The following is a 17,529-nucleotide window of genomic DNA, read 5'->3' as shown; positions in this document are numbered from 1 at the left end:
TTCATTATACTAAAACTAAGGGTTTTATTTAAGAATACATTTGCAGAGGTATCTTTATTGTCTTGAACTTTCAGGCTAGGAGGTTACGTCTTGTCATGTGGAGAGTACCAGGAAAAAAACTAGTTGATAGAGAGAATTAAAAGGCAGTACTCCTGTTTTTAACTCCTTTTTCCCGCTCACCCTCAACCAGTCCAAGGAGAAACTAGGAACTGTGTCAGAGAATCAGAACCTTGATCCTTGTGCTGTATATGTGGATTTACTTAGGAAAAGAGAGATTTAAAAACATTGAATTTGCCAAGTGCTGTCAGCAACACCGTTGGGCTCAGATTTGATTTCTGCAATCAAAACCTACTAAGTTTTTGCTTTCAATCCCTGTTGGTTGGCTGTTAAATTATTTTAAAGTATAATGTTCTGTAATAGAAGAACATAAAAGCATTTGTCTCAGAAGCATGTTGTACTCCATCCTATAAAACAGTGGTTGCTAAGGGAACTGTTTGCCAAGAGGAAAAACAAAGTCTTGATTAGGATGGGGGCATAGAATTGAAAGAGTTTCCTCTCAGAAAGGAAAAGAAAAGCATATAAGACGTTTTTGGCTTCCGAGTCAGATGCTTCCTGACTGGACGTGGTGGCCGTGACGTGTCCTGGGGGGCGGTCAGGCTTACCTGTACATCTTCTGGCACAGCTGCTGCTGCCTAGAGGCTTCTGCTGAGAGTGAAGCAGAAAACAGTAAGGAGCCAGGGAGAGCAGGTTGCCTTTTAATTCTGATCCCACACTCAGGGAAAATGGGCTTCCTGGGGGAGGCAGAGAAAAGCATCTGGCAGTGAAAACAGTTTGGCTCTGAGGTGGACTCCTGGAAGGACTGTCGATGCCAGCTAGGTGATAAGAAGTTGAAGTCTTAGAGCTGAACTGGGAAAGAGACTAGTGATAGATGATTCCTAGTGAAAGGGAAAGGTGCCAAAACACATCCAAGCATTTCTTTAAAATGTGTGCTTCGTTAATGCTTTACTAATAAGCTTTTTAAATAAGATTTTTGTTGTGGAAACATTTTCTTTATATTGAAGCATGATTTTCTTTGTGATTATGTATATATATACACACACACACACAACTTTTTTAAATAAGACTTTCTAGTACAAAAAAAAAAAAAGGGAAAAAAGCATTGACCATCCCAGCAACATGAAAATCTATCTATCCATCCAGTTATTGAACACTATACTAAGTCCTGGGATTAAAGGGGTTCAAAATTGGATAAGACCTGGATCCAGCCTGTGAGGACTCTTTGCCTAGTGGGGAAGTTTGATTTATGTTGAACTATTACCATAGGGGACAAGAGGTCTGTGCAGGTGTTTATGGGAGCATGGAGGTTGGAGCAGCTCATAGCTGGAAAAGACTTCTCAAAGAGGTAACATTTGAACTGGGTCTTGAAGGATGAGTAGGAGTTATCAGGGAAAGAAGAGAAGGAAGTGTTGTAGGTGGATGATACTCCACGAGCAAACACATGGAAGCAATGATTTAGGGTTTGTAGTGAGTATCTCAATGCGCTTAGAGCATTAGGATGTCGGAGGGATTGGTGAAAGATGAGTCTGTAGGTATATGTACAAGCCATACCATAAAGAATCTTATATTCTACAATAGGAAGTTTGGACTTTTTCTTGGTGGCAAGAGAGAATCACTGAGCAGATTTGTTTTTTGAGGAAGATGATTCTGATGACAGTGTGGGGAATGGGGTAGTGAAGGGACAAGACACAGTGGCAGGGAGACATATTAGAAGATATTGCCATAGTTCAGGAGAGTGAGGTCTTCAGGGAGTTCCCGTTAATGGAGGGAAGGGATGTTTATTTTGGAAAAAATTGTGCAGTAGAATCCACTCAATTTGGTGATACAATAACTGCACATATTTACAAAAATAGTAATAAAAATTTCTTCTCAGCATATGATGGGAAAGAGGAGAAATATATTTTTTTCTGTGGTTCAAATGTTACTTGAATTTCTTACACGTTTTTAAGTTTCTAGGGTTGAACTATCTTTGAATTATGAATTTGAATATACAGTTAGAAAAACTCCTTCATGGCAAGTTTCACAGTACAAGATTAGGCCAGTGGTCCTGTCAGTATGTCACCAATTAGATAGAGATAAGAAATCATTTAGATGCACCGTTTTGTTATATATAATAGCTGAAGACTAAATTGTCACTAGTTTTCTGTATTGAATTGTTTCAATATATTTCTTTCTGGTTTTCCTGTCAGAGTAATTTAGTACTTTTGCTGTTGTCTTGAAGGTAGGAATGTACCTTTGTGTGTGTACATGTTATATACATGTTATTTCTAAGGACCAGATGCAGGCTGAATAGGAAAACAAATTTTGAAACAGATAAATTTTGTTTTTGTGTAAACTTCTAAAATCGTTTTGCTAAGAGCTGAGGCTTTGATCCAATCACTGAGCCTGATCTCCTGAAATCAGCACACAGGAGGTTTTCTATTCTCCCTCTTCAGAGAATCAATCGCCCTGAAGCTCTTTATGTTGTAAATGATGTCCTTCTAAAGACCCACCCACCCCCCCCCCCCCCGCCCCACAAGAAAATTATTTATTTTAGTGAAGAAGATCAGTCTTTTGCCTAACTTAGGCAGTAAGTCGGTGATGTCACGAGATGTAAAAGTTGGCCCTATAAAAACCATAGCCATCTGTTTGCACTGTCTTCTATGAAAACACATACTTAAGATGGCTTTATACCTGCCTTAGTTTGAGCACCAGGTTTGAGGTATCTTAAATTCAAGTGCTTTAAAAAATTCTCTCCAGATATGGTTATCAGAAACATGTTTACTATTTAACAGTACCCAGTTAAGGTGCGATAAAAGATTTATTAAAGATAATGTTAAGAGGGGGAAAAACCCATATAATATCTCAGAGATTCATAGAGAAATAGTCCGGCTTCCTATAAGAGGTGTTTCAGCTATGAGGAATATTATTAAGAATTGAGCTTGCCTGCAGATCTGTCACGTTTGTTTCATTTGCCTGAGCTGCATCCCATGAAAGCTGGTTTTAAGATCTACTTTATTTCTTACAGTCTACTCCATTTGGTGTCCAGAACACTGCTTTGGTCTCAGCTTCAAAATTCGACTAACTCAGCCTCTCATCTCACTAGGCTGGAACCCTTAGTTTTGCTGTCGTCTCTGGCTTGGGTTGTGGGCAGTGATAGACATTAGCATGTGTACTGAAATGTATTGGAGGGGATCTCCACCATTGTATTCCATTCTTGAGTCTCTTGGTGCTGTCTGACTTCTTATGTTTATTAACTGCCTTAATGCATTAAGTCGCAGAGCTGTTTCAAACCTGAAACTAGTCTCTACCAGATGGAGTAAAACATTGTGGGGTTTTGGGGAATAATTTTATAGATTGACAAATGTGACTCCTGTAATTCTATTGAATGTGGGAAAATCCAGGAATCTTTGTTTAAAATTAAGAAGTTTAAAGGCATCTCAGCTGTTTTTGTAATAACATATAAGAGAAGTAGTGGTGTAGTGGTTGTTGATCACTAATGTTTGTGTATATAGCTATTTAATGTCTATGTGTCTGGCTGCATTCCAGTCTTCTCACTTATTAGGAGGTTGGGTTTCATTCATTTGTAAAATTGCAGCCAGACTGCCTTTTGTAAATTGAGGTGTCAAAATTGGACGTTAATCTTGACATCCTTGCACATTTTTGCCTTCAAACAGACCTTTGAATGAAGCTAACAAGCCAACATGATGTGATTGTTAATTGTTTTACAGATGAGAACTGGGATGATGACCAGCTGCTTGGTTTTGAACCATGCAATGAAAACCTTGTCTCTGGCTGCAATATAATCAATGGGAAATGTGAATGTGACACCATTCGAACTTGCAACAATCCCTTTGAGTTTCCAAGGAAGGATATGTGCCTTTCAGCTTTGAAGAGGATTGAAGGTAAGTACTGATTTTTGCAATTGTAAGCCTTAGTATCGTGTAACTCTGAGCAGTGATAGTATTTGAGCTTGAAAGGGCAGAGACAAGCTTACAGACATTGGTAGCTTTTGTAATCCCAAACAAGATGCATAAAGTTGACCAGATGCTGATGTGATGGTGTGTGTGCACATGCACATGTGTGTTTCTTGGAAGCCATGGAGTGGTCCTGCTGTGGTGGTTTGTGCCAGCTTGCCTAGGTCACCTCTGCATAATGGATGATTTCACAAGTGGTGTGCTTGAGATCAGCATCTGTTGTCACCAGGTCCATTCCGCTTGATTTACCATAGGATGGTACTCCATGAAGAGAGTGCTAATTAGAAATCAACTCCTCTGGCAAGCAAGTGCATCTCTTTAGAAGAGATGGGAGAATTGTGCAGTGAGGATTGAAGGTTTAGGTTGGTTTGGGGGCAAAATCACATAGGTGTGGATGGATTATTGGGCATTTCACCCACGGAATAAAATCAGGAATTACATTAAAATAAGGAAATTATATTAATGTGGCCTTTAACTTTGTACATTCATGCATAAAACCTAGACACAAGATTGAGGACTTGAAAATATGATTCATAACTATAGTAATCACAAGGGGCATACCCAGAGCTTGATGCCGTGGCTTGCAACCAGAATTAACACAGGGTAAGGCCTGGGCTTGGGTCTTAGCCCTGACCCTGGCCAGCATTGAACTCTCTCTTAGCTCCAAGTTCCTTTTGGGGGAGAAAGAGGACTGAACGAAACATTAAATACACCTTTATTGCTAAAATGATGCCGTTCTCAGATGGAGAGGTTGGTAATATAGTTTGGTGTACCTAAGAGTTCCAAAATCAAGCTTATAAGGGCAGTAGTGCAGGACTGAAGTTTTTGACTTGTAATAAGTTTCCAAGTGATATTAAACGGTAGTAAAGAATAGGAAATTCTTTACTATTCTGGTAGCTCTAAAATCCTATTTCTCTTCGTATTTACCAATTCTCTGAATCATTAAGAGAGAATATAGTAGAAAATAATAGAAATAAAATTGTAGAACTGCAAAGGGCCTTCGATAACATTTAGTTTAGTCCTTGAATTTGAAAATTGGAAAACTGAGCTCCACACACTCCATCAGTAAGAAGCCTGGGACTGACCATGTATTCTTTCAACTACATCATGGCATTAGTCAACACAGTCAGTTACCTAACTCGTTTTTGTTGTCTTGTGGCTCTTTGCTCACCCCTGTGCCTACCCCATTGCCCACCAAAAAAGAGTGTTTTGCCAGTTTCAATGTATAAACTCTCAGGGATATAGATGAAGTGATCAAATGTCGATTTAAATAATTAATTTAGTTATTTATACATATTTAGAGTCACATTATAGAAAATAATACAGCACTTTAGATGATTACTTTTTGTCGTTCTTATATTTCACAAAACTGTCTTATTCAAATGTTTAAATGCATCACTGTGACTGTCTCTGCTTGGGCTGCCTTCCAGGTCATTTAACCTCATTTGCGAGCACACCCTCTTCACTACCATCTGAATTGTTTGATGCAGCAGATTTTGAATCTAAGTTTCATCACAAGAAGTTTTGTTCCAAAACATTCTATCTTTTCACATAAAACTAGGACAGTTGCATTTTAATTAGGTGGATATTTATGATCTTTACACTTCGGAGATTAACTGCATTGATTTTTAAAGTGATTCCAAAAGGGCTGTTATGAGATCCAACACTTCCAGTTTTTGAGATCATTCTGTTAGGAATAATTATTGTAGCTGATTAAATTTCTTTACCTTTTTTTTTAGTTGATTTTGTCAGATGGGCTCTATATAATCCCAAAGTAGGATTGGTTGAGGTCATTTAAGATTAATATGTCTTCTACAAATAGTACTTTGTTTTTAACGATACAGCACCCTGCCATATTTGAGATCTTGTAAAAAGTCAGTATTAGGGGATTTTCCTTTTCTGAGAAACAATTTTGAAGGAAAAATCTCTACTTATATTCCAGTATATATTGCATATAAAAGAATTAGTGGTGGTATAGTACTGTATGTAAGTAAGTCATTAATGGCAATGAAGACTTGGAATGCTATAGGAATTTAGGGCCAAAAAATGTGACCTGGAATTGTACGATAAGGTGTTGTGGAGGAGGTGGAGTCTGAACAGTTTAGAATTTGGATGGCGATGGGTTCCAGGAGGGAGAATGATGTGGACAAAAGAATAAAATGTAGAGTGAGATTTGCATGACTTTTCTGTAAGACACTTGGGAAACTAGTCTAAAAGAGCAAGGTTTTATATTGGTAGGTAATAGGAAATAAAGATGGGGAGACAGGATGGGATCAGATTATAAAATGTCTTCAAAATCATGCAGAGGGCTTAAGCCTGGTAATATGAGCTATCAAAAATCATTGTCAGTTTATGAGCAGAGAGAAGCAGATCATGGCGAAATCACTCTTAGGCAGACTGGGGCCGTCAGGGGATGTGGACTGGATTAGCAAAGGAAGATCCTGCAGTCAAGAGGCTCGTTGGAGTGCTGTTTCAGTTACTTCGATGTGGTGCCACAAGGGACTGGGCTGGAGGGTGGCAGGGAGCCTGCAAGGAAGAGATGGCTACGTGTCATTTTGATGGAAGAACCTACAGTGTCCCCTAACAGATACGGGAGGGATGAGAACACACAAAGATGGTTCTAGGGTTCCTAACCTGAAATAGTAGAAGAATAATAGTGCAGGTAGCAGAAATGGGAAAGCTCTTCTGGGATGTTTGTGATAAAGTGGAACTGAAAAATGGGGTGGTTGTCTTAGAGGGATATAGGGTGAAGAGGGGTTTTGGAAATATAGGAGATATTACAGCATGCTTGGATGATGACAAGAGTGATCTAGTAAAAAGGGAGAAATCAATAATGGAAGAAAGGTGATGATTGCAGGAGCAAAGTCTTTGAGGAGGCAGAGGAGCAAAATTGTCTCTATTTCTCAGACGTATAAAACAAGGTCGTCAGCTGACATTGAGGTGGAAGGAGATGTGTGAAAAATGGAGGTGGGAGAGGAAAATGCAAAGTAGCTATCTCAGAGAGAAGACAAGTGAATTAACAGGGGAAATGTATTAGGGTTGCCTGCTAGTGCTGACAGCTTACTTGAGGTTAGTGGTTATAAATTTGAAGGGAGACTAGCCAGCACAGTTGTGTGCTTTTCTCCAGCCCTGGTGCAGATGCAGTGTTTTTGGAGAAGTGGTTCTAACCAGGGTTAAGATTTTTCCTGGTAAGTCTGATAGAAATAGAAGGGCACAGAGATTGAGGGTTATGTAAGAGAGTATTTATGGTGATTGACTGTACAGTCTATGCTGGGAAGGAGACAAAAACAGGGAACAGGGAAGAGACACTGAGCCAGAAGTTCTGTAGGTAAATCCAACAGCTCCGTGTGGCTGGTACATAATCTGATTGCATGTGCTTCATGTGAACAGGGCTTTACTTTTAAAGAGGAAAAGGAAGAATGATCTGAAAGTGGCAGTGAAAACAAAGAAGACACCTACCCCATCCCCAGTATTTATGGAGTGTGAGAAATGACGCCATCTCCACTTGAGAGACTTCAAGGGACAAAGAGTAGCCAGGGTTTCAATTAGAGCGTGAAGGTGAAGGTTACATCTGGAGGGGATTTGGGTGATGACAGCACGTGAGTTCTAGAAGGCACAGTAGAAGGATTGGGAGGGAGGGTTCTGCAAGGACTGGGTGATTTTGCAGAGCCGGGTGAGGATAAGAGGCCAGTGACGGTGGATGACCTGGTACATTTAGACTTGGTTCTGGTGGTCTCTTATGGGAAGGTGAATAGTTAGTTGTAGTTAAAGCCTTCTTCTTAGGACTCTGCTTTTGGGCAGTTTATAGTGTTAAGGTGTGTGGTGTTGGGGATGGGGCAGAAGGAATAGTATGCTTGCCAGAGCGTAATGAGAACACATGGATCCACATTTCCATGCTGTAGGAGTAAACCTAACTACAACGACATTTAAAACATTTGTGGAAACCATTGCAGGGCATTTCAATTTCATATTTATAGATTTATGAAGAATACTGGCAATTTCTGGGTATTAAAAAAGTTCTTATGTATTACTTACATTTGTTTAAATGGAAAGAAGTTGGTCCTGGATTTTACCAAATGTTTTATTTCTTAAAAAACATGAGCACAGCTCCATAAAATCAGTTTATCACAAACTTAGAGGAAATAGGATACTGGATAACAGCCCACTGTGGCTTTGTACCGAATGGTTTGTCAGAATCATCTGCATTTCTCCAAAGAAAAAGAGGAAGTCTGATAAAGGGAATGAGCGGCAGGTCATCCCACCTCAAGCTTAACAAAGCTCGTCATTTTCTGCCACACTACCTAGTCTTCATTGATTTGGTGTCTGCTGTACTGAGCTCCACAGAAATTAAACTGATGCACCATCAGAGGAGAGGACCAAAGGAGAGGCAAAAACAGGACCAGCCTCTGCAATTGTCACAAGGGTTTTCTGGAGGGGCCACTCTGGGCTTCGTAACTAGTAGTCAGAGTTGACACCAAAGACTTCCATGATAGAGGGAAGAAGCTGGACCTTTAAGTTTACATATGACTCCAAGTTGAGGTAAATGACTTTTATTTTCCAGAAAAATTATTACAATTCAGAGCGGGTTATAATAAATTCAAGAAGTAATCAGAAATATGAAACCATGCCAAGTTCAAGAAGAATGTAAAACACTCTGGAAAAAATTTATATATTCGTTCATCCAGCAGATATTTATTGAGTGCCAGATATGTACTAGGCACAGTACTAGTGCCTGAAGATACAGCTCTCATCAAGCTTATATTCAAAAGGGGAGGGATGACATGAAAACCAAAAAATGAGCAAGACAAGATGATATAGTATGATATGAACTATGAAAAACAATAATCAAGATGATCTGATAGAGAATTACTGGGATTGCTGGGGAAATTCCTTTAGAAACAGGTGTCAGGGAAGTTTTCCACGAAGGGAGAGCATTTGCATTGAAATCTAATTGTAAGGAGTCAAACTTGTGATCTGAAAGGAGAGAATTCTACGCAGAGGGAACTGCAAGTGCACAAGTTCTAAGGTGAGAACAAATTTGGTGTGTTGAAGGAATACCAAGAAGCAGCAGGAAGGTTGGTGTGACTGTAAGGTAATGAGAGAGGAAGGGAGGGGGAGGGACATTGTAGATTATGGTGAGGTGTGTGGCTTTTATGATAAGTACTTAGGAAAGCTGTTAAAGGATTGTGATAAGGTACAATGTGACTTGATTTATATGTTTTAAAAAATGAAGGTGGTGGAGAAGGGACTTGTGGGGAAGCTGGCAGGATGCAAGAATGGGAACAGTCTGCAGGTAGGGCTTCTTTCAGTAGTTCAGGTAAGAGATAATGGTGGCTCAGACCTGAGATCTGGAGATGGAGAGATGGGTGGAACTGAGATGTGATTTGGACCTAGACTTTTGATGGATTCATTGGGAGGTGGGGGTGAGGGAAAGAGGAATCAAGGAGTACTCTTAGATTTTGAGTTTGAGCAAATGGTAGTGCCCTTTAATAGGAGCAGGAGCAGATTTAAGGAAGACTCAAGAATTTTGTTTTGGACAAATTAAATTTGACATCCTAGTAGAGCTGTTTGTCACTTAAATAATTTTTGATGTAATTAACTCACTAAGTAGCATTCATACCTGCATAGCTCCATATGCAAATAAAAAAAATAAAATCAACCCAGTTCACACAGATTTATCACCAGGCAGAGAATAGTGAAAGGGATACCTGTGTGCGATCTATAAAATGTATTCTTAAATATACTTTTTAGACATTGCTGCATCACACATCATCTGGGTTACTGGAATAGTATAGATTATGTGCGATCTATTCCTATTTGAAGCTGCACAAGCAGCAGAAGGAGGAAGTTACTTGGGTGCTTAAGAAATTCCTCTTTTGCTTTTGCTTTGCTTTTGCATTTTATAAATGGTTTATAATTTGAGACTGTACTTATTTTTTATTTTTACTCTACGAGATATTTTAGAGAAAAGATAGATAATCAGAAATCGGCACGTGTTACTTTATATCATTATCTTATATCGGTTGAGTGGCCAAATAAGACCTGCTCTGATTCCTAAGATGGAGAAATCAAGGAAGGCTTTGTGGAGGAGTTGGGAATTGAGTCCAACTCTGAGAAATGTGTTGGACGGCTCAACAGAAGGGCAAGGAGGACTTAAGAACAGCCTTCGAGACAGAAAAGAGAGGATGAACAGAAGGGTACAGGCGGGAGGGAATGGAGGTGGTCAGTTTAGCAGGCTTTATGGCTGATTGACTTTGGAGGATGAGGAAGAGGAAGATTTCCAGATTTGGGGAGGAGGGAGTGATTGTCAAGATAGATGCTTGGGAGGTGTGATGGCCAAGTAGATGCTTAGGGGGCACCATGGTCAGGCTATATGAGGATGTCCTTGATTAGAATGTGGAATACAAAGAGAGCAGCTTCGTGGGTGGTTGGATGAGGTGGCTATTGAGTTTGTTTTGTTGTGTTTGGGGTATCTATGGAGAATCAAGAGGAAGATGAGAGATGGGTCTGGAACTCAGAGAGAGATCTGGGCTGGAGATAAGGATTTGTGAGTCATCCTCCCAGGGAGAGTGTGCTGCTGTTGATGACTTTTGAGTACATAAGTGATGTGAGGAGTATGAACATTTTTAGGAAATGTGCATAATGGAGGGAAAAAGTGACTGGCAGTGGTAACACACCAAAAGTGAGATGAAAGGACCTGTGTGCAGTGACTGTGGTGCAGAAAGCGCTGGGGGCTCTGTGAGCATAGAGAAAGAACGCCTATAGGCTATTACCATCAGCAAACTGAACGTTAGCCTAAAACACAATTGTTGGCACCCGTGGTCCTGGGATGCATAAAACAGAACATATCACTTTAATTAATTATTAATTGATTGATTGATTGACTTGTTTGTACTCCCTTGTTCAAAAAAGGCTTTAAAAGGGTTTGAGTCTATGAAAGCTGATCAGACGTAGGCCTGAGATTAGAGCCGTTCATAGTAAGAGCACTAAGACGATTAAATAATTGCATAGGAATGTAAAGAAAGAGCGTTATAGTTCAGACTCCTTCAGTCCAGAAGAATCCTCTCCTCAGCGTTCTCTACAAGTACCTTGAGGCTTTTATTTTAGAGCTGCTATATTAATTCTTCATTCATTCACTCCTTTATTCCTTCAAAAAGTATGTATTAAGCACATGCTATGTGTCACTACACCTCAGATTTTACCAATTTGACTTTGAGGGACCATTTTCTAAATAGCCTTCAAGGTGCAGGTGCATAAATTGAATCACATTTTAGATGCACTGCGGGAGCTTGCTTTTGGTTTTTTTTTAAAGATATTTTATAAATATCTTAAATGCTATTTTTAAGCATTTGTCTATTCTGGAAACTTACGTTGCATGAAACATATATGCTTAGGTAGAAATTAAAGATTAGAAAGAAGATGAGAAAGAATCTGTATATTCAGAGTTTTATCTGTATTTTTTCTTCTACTTAAAACAAAAGGAAATGTGATTTTACATTGTATGGCTGTATCCTCTGAAACTAAACTCATTTGGACACAGGGACAAATGGCTTCTGTTTTATTAGCTTTTTCTTTCAGGTTTTAAAAACCCTAAGTAACAGTTGCGTCAGAGCCTTAATTTTATTAATTATTCTGTACTCTAAATTTACTATTTCAATCCTACCTAAGGAAATAATATATTATATGAGCTTCTTATTCCATTCTTAGTTATTTACATTTCACTTATTTTTTTTTTCACACAAGTGAAGTGTAAGTGCTACATTTTATTCTTGGTTGTTTTGTTTTTCTTGGTCTGTAGCCCCCAGTACAACCTGTACTCTGTGTGCCCTAATCAGAGATTGGAACTCTTGATGCCATCTGTGGTGTTTGTCAGTGGACAAAAAGTTAATTAGAATTTATAACAAAATATGATACTGTTTGCTTTTATTCATGGAACTTTTTTCCTCAAAGTTTTTTGATTTTTTTTGTGTGTATGTGGGGCAGGGGGAGGGGTGCTCATAGGAAAATGTGATCAGGTGGAACTAGGCATATTACTGAACATTCGTTCTGTCTTTGAGATAGTGCAGCAGAGTTCCCTCTTGACCCTCTTGCCAGTGGAGCTGTGCTGGGTGGAGACTTTGAGCTGTTGCAAGAATCTGCTCATCCTGTAATATCAGTACAGGGACGATAGATGCACCCAGCTCTGCCCAAACCCATGTTCCCTGGGGCTTGAGGTCCATGGTGAGGCCTGGGTGTCATGCAGAGAGGGAATCTCCTAGGTTTCTTAAACCTGAGAGAGCTTAATGGACACACAGATTTTGATTTGCCAGGGCTGGAATAAGCCTGGGGAATCTGCATTTCCAACCAGTCCCCAGGAGAGGCTACTAGTTGCTGGTTTTTCACCAGACTCTGAGTGGCGAGGTCATAGAGGGTTATGTGAATGGGCCTCGCTGCACAGAGATGGAGTTGGGCTGGGGTGAGAGAACAGCTTGTCTTTAAGTTGCCACTGGACTTCCTTTTGATTTCTACTACTTTCCTTGTTTTTAAAAAAAGGACATTTGTTATAAATTGCTTTACTTTGAATACTAATACATAGTAATGGTCTCATTGTGCAGATTTTCCAACTTTTTTTCCAAGTAAATATTTAAAAAAATTAAAACCCAGTTGAGGGATTTCACATGGTAAGGAACAAAACAAATCCTGAGACTTAGATGCTGGGGAAGTTTTTGGTAGGGATGATCACTTATCTTAAGTTTACCCCATTTGATCTTTGCTAAACTTTGCAAATATGTCTAAGACCTTATGTTTATGTATTTTTTTTACAATTATATTCATCTGCTTGGTTATTACATGTCATTATCCCCAAATCTTTCCTAATATAGTATTGATTATAGTAAAAATGATCCGTTATAATCATTAATTCATAGGATCAGATATACTGGAATTCAAATTATATGCTCCTCCAAAATATAACTATTGTATCCTGTAGGATTATGATACAACAGAGTTAAATTTGTAAGACTATCCTTATAAGTTATCAGTATTGTAATCTGTAGGAATGGGATGGGTATTGTATATTTTATGAGATTTATGAAGGTTAGGGAAAAAATTTCTTGAGAAGCTCTTGGCCTTTCTAAACTGCCATTCTATGATCCTTGATAATAAAATATACATACTTAACTACCCAAAAAAGCAAAGATAACCTGTCAAACTCTGATTCTTATTTATTCTAAAGCCAAGCGATCTGTGTTGCAGGGCCCAAGCCTTCTCTGCTTCAGGACTTTCATGTGCACCGATTCACGTTTAAGTCAGTTGCGTGCTTCATTAAAATCGCTCATCATAGATTCTGGTTTTTTTAGGCTAGTCACATCTGATACGGTATTATGCTTGTGAATGTATTGCTTTAGTTCATGTAAATTGTTTAAAAAAATTTATGTTAGAGGAATTCGGTTAACATTGCTTATCAAGTTTGAGAACACTAACACTTCCCTTGACCAAATAAAAAACACGTTCCACTGTCCTTTCCAGGTGAATAAGGGACCTTATTACCATCAAGATCTCAGTTGATTTTAATTTTTCCTTTAGCTATCCAAGTGCCATTAAAGATACTATTGAAGACAGTAAGGCTTTTGTGCAACTTTAAATCTGTATTTGTCTCCCTCTCTTTGTAAAAACAATCTCAAATTGATAAGATATCTTTCCTTTTTTGGAGAGAGAGAGATATATATATAAACTGACTTTCCAATCTGAATATATGTTTTTTTAAAAAATTCTAGCAGTGTCACAGGGAAAGAAAGTGTAGACAAAGTTATTTTCATAGCTCTGTATTAGGTTGACAACTAGATTGACGTTTTAGAATTTTGTTGTAGGTACAAATTGTTGTTTGATGTCTTGATAACTGATACAGGAAAAAAAAAAAAAGAGCTCCCAAAAGGCGGAAACCAGTTTCAAATATCTGGGAAATCAAAACAGGAAGCTCAGGGAACTTGGCAGAAGCCCAGTTGGAGAGGAGCAGTTGCTTGAATAGTTATACCTGCGTTTTAACTGTTGGAAGTCATACCGTGATGATCTGGTGGTTGTGATTTCTTATGGCCCAGCAAAAAGAAAGTCGCGATTAAATATTTCATATCCTAGTGCTCAGAGCAGTGTGGTGTATGTGTAGAGGAACATTTTATTCAGCCACCTTGGGGTTACAAAAAATGGTTAGTGTAAAAAACGAATTTTCAATCCGACCCTTAGAATGATGCCATCTTATACAGTCATATGTAAACAGCCAATAACGTTCTGTGCCATTTACTGATTTTCCCCCCTTTCTTTGTTTTAACTTGTAAGTGTGCGTTCAAGCCATCTCTTCTGTCCCATGGGGTGCCCAGCCCAGATGTCTGCCCCCAGGTTAGTCCAGGAGAACCACAAGTTGTAGGTGAGCAGTTTTGCTACAAGTGTATGTTTTGTTTCAGGATTAAATACCATGTACTTAGTATGTATTTTTAAAAACACATTTATTGGTAAAAGGACAAAAAAAACAGCCTGCCACCATCAGTCAGAGAAATGGTGTTCTTTGGGGGCCATGCTTAAAACTTTCTATTTCTACCTACCGGGGCCACTGAAGAAACGTTGCCCTAAGGCCTGCTTAATGTTTTAGCTTCTGGGTAGCCCTGAGCGCTCTCCCTTGCGTGTTTGTGGTTTCTGACTTGGCTATAGGGACTCTCGGGTATTCCCAGGGCTTGGCGTGTGTTCTGTCATGCAGAGCTGCTGGTGCTGCTTTGCCCAGCTGTGTCCGGCTAAACCCTGGCCCCCACAAGGGTTTTTCCTGACATGAGCAAAGGATCTGGAATCCCGGCCCAAGAGGCCTTCTGAGCTGCAGCGAAGGGAGCCAAGTGGCGACCAGTCCCTGTGGCGAGGCTCCCTTCCTCCCAGAGGAGTTGGAGCTGTCCCTTCTGTGTTCTGCCCCAGGCCAGCTGTCTCCATCAACCATCCAGAGGGTGTGGACCATGAGGAGTTGCATTCCTGAGCTCAGTCCATTAAAACCTCATTAATTAGTTAATATTCCGAAACCATAATCTTGGGTTTTGGACAACTTGGGCAAGTTTGGTAGTTTATATTTGTTCCGCTTATGGGGGGGAAAATAGTTAATTGAAAGAGAAGTTCAAGAAGCAGGTTGACCATGTAATCACTTAAGCAGAAGTTTTCATTCATTCAAAAAGTGATCATTTTAAATGTTCTGATTTTATCAACATAGATAAGGATTCTGTGGCAGATAGTATATTTTTTCCCTTTCCCAGCCTTGCCAGTACTAGTACCTTGGTTAAGAGAGCCTCCAAGAAAAACAGCTCTTTTGAATAGAGAGTTTTAATTTTTTAAAACAAAAAAAGCAAAAATCTTTGTTAATGGAAGGAGACAGGGCTGGATGCATACAGTCACACATAAAAATATACCTCTAGGCAAAGCTATGATTTCTTCCACTTCTTTTTGAAGGTTAACAGAGCTAACCTTAGGCGAAAATGGTGAAGATTGCCAGATGTCTTTTTTCCTCTGTGGCCACTCCATTCTGTTCTTCCAGGTTTGTCCCCACTTCAAAAGCCCAGCGTCATCTTTGTCTCTTTACCCTCAGCACCTGTTATCTAGGAAAAATTTTAAGTTTGTTTACTCTTATTGATTGATTACACTCTAGAATATTACCACAGCCAGCATTAGCGTTTTAGTCCTTTCTGATTGTGAAATTGCTTTTAGAGAAATTCAGCCCAGAAGTGGGAGAGCTCTTTGGGATGGAGCAAGGATCCCTAAAGTTGGGCCTGCTCCTCCCTGACTGTGTCCTGCACCCTTGGGGAGGCTGGAGCTGGTGCTGGCCCAGCTGCATAGGGCATTGGAGATGATGTGGAAAGGACCTGGGCCTAAGAAGCCTAGTGGGAGGAGCAAGACAGGTACACAGGCAGTTGTAATAAGGGCAGAGCAACCATTTGAGGTCTGAATAGTGTTGTGTGGTAGACGTTCTAGAAGATACTGATAGACAAAAGATAAAGCTCATTTTAATCAGTCTAGAAGCTCTTTTATGACTCACAGACGTATTATTATATTTACCTCTGGAACTGGTGCCTATGTGTTCTTTGTGAAATGTAGAGCTTTCTCAAGAAAGGTCCTTAAGAGCACTTACATTCAGTATTTGGGATTTTTGTTTAAGAAATGTTCTAATAAAAATAGAATTTGACTCATTCCCGAGTTCATATTGACCTTCACTAAGCATGCTGTTCTGGGCATTTGAATAATTTATTCTGAAGCCTCTGAGCGTTCTTTTAATGGTGTATACTCTCAAGGAGTCCAGGATTCACTAGGTTGTTGATACATCTAAAGCTGGACATATGCTCTTTCATAGAGTGTCTTCCTGCTTTGGATTTGCAGTCTCTGTTGCTAAGTGTTTTTTTGCGTCAAGAGGAAGTAACAGCTATAAGTAGTGCCTGTAAAGTTGGAAGAGGGAAGGAATTAACATGTGATGAATTAATATTTGTGTGAGTTTTTAAGAGACTGGAATGTTTCTTTAAGTTATGGATGTGTTTTTTGTTTTTGGCTGACAACTTCCTAGTTTTCCTACCTTTCATTATTCTTTTCTCTGTCACTGGGATTTTTTTTTAATTTCCCGAAAAGCAAGTCAACTGCTTTCGCCTTATCAGGAGCCTTTCTTTTCCTGTTCCAGTAACAAAGAACAATACAAGAATTTAATGATATTAAAAAATTGGTGCTTCTTTTTCTTAATATATCCATACATTTGTCTGTAGATAAGATCCAGATGTTATAGACGTAGAGAAAAGCTGCATGTCAGTAAAATGAGCTCATATTTTATCATGTGCTTTTTAGGGTTTTTTTTTTTCCGTTTTATCCAGGTAGGAAAATGAAATAAAGAATTTTTTTTCCTTTCAAAATCTCTTTCTATGTTCCGTTAAGAGTAAAAGTCCTGAAAATTAGAAGTTAGGCAAGACCATTGGTTGTCCCCTTAACAGAAGGACATTTTAAATGTGCCTAGAATACATTCTGATCTTGTTTATGTATTTATATTATATAAAAGATTATTTACCGTCCCTGCTGCTTTGGCAGGAAAAAAAGGACCAATCTGCCTCTCAGAGCTTTTATAAATATCAGGGGTGTGTTTTTGCAACAGTGGACATGAAAGCACATTTGTTTCAGTGTTTTGGTGCAGTTTGAGTTTATGGCAAAGGTGCGTTTTAGTGGCTTCTGTAAGTATCCTTGAAACCACATTGAGCAAGGGCACTAGTCACCTGTCTCACGGTGGTCCTGCTGTGGCCTTGGAGGACCTTGCTTGCTTACTTTCTAAGGTGTCAAACAAAGTCTAATAGTCTCACTTGTGTCTGACGCAGATCTGGGCAATTAGTGAGGTTTTTAAACTTCCTAAATATCTTGCCTGCGACATTTAAAATGATATTTGTCTCTGTGGTAGTAAAAAGAAAATATAATAATATTCCATTTGTATGTGCTTGGTGCTCTTTGGCATTCTGATTGCTAGTCAGGGTGAAACCTTCTGAATGCT

At 39.2% G+C, this 17,529-nt stretch overlaps 1 protein-coding gene across 1 annotated transcript in view; it reads left to right on the top strand.

The window, feature by feature from the left end:
- CRIM1 (cysteine rich transmembrane BMP regulator 1) overlaps positions 1–17,529 on the top strand; it is a 187,289-nt gene that overhangs the window by 35,471 nt on the left and 134,289 nt on the right. The window contains exon 2 of the mRNA XM_005600291.4: positions 3,768–3,941. Coding sequence (XP_005600348.3) covers positions 3,768–3,941 — 174 coding nt within the window. The remainder of the gene's footprint in view (positions 1–3,767; positions 3,942–17,529) is intronic.

This window comes from Equus caballus, chromosome 15 (genome assembly GCF_041296265.1).
Source record: "Equus caballus isolate H_3958 breed thoroughbred chromosome 15, TB-T2T, whole genome shotgun sequence".
In the NCBI taxonomy this organism is placed as follows: Eukaryota; Metazoa; Chordata; class Mammalia; order Perissodactyla; family Equidae; genus Equus; species Equus caballus.
The sequence above is the reverse complement of the archived record's forward strand: the minus strand, read 5'-3'. Positions and strand labels throughout refer to the sequence as shown.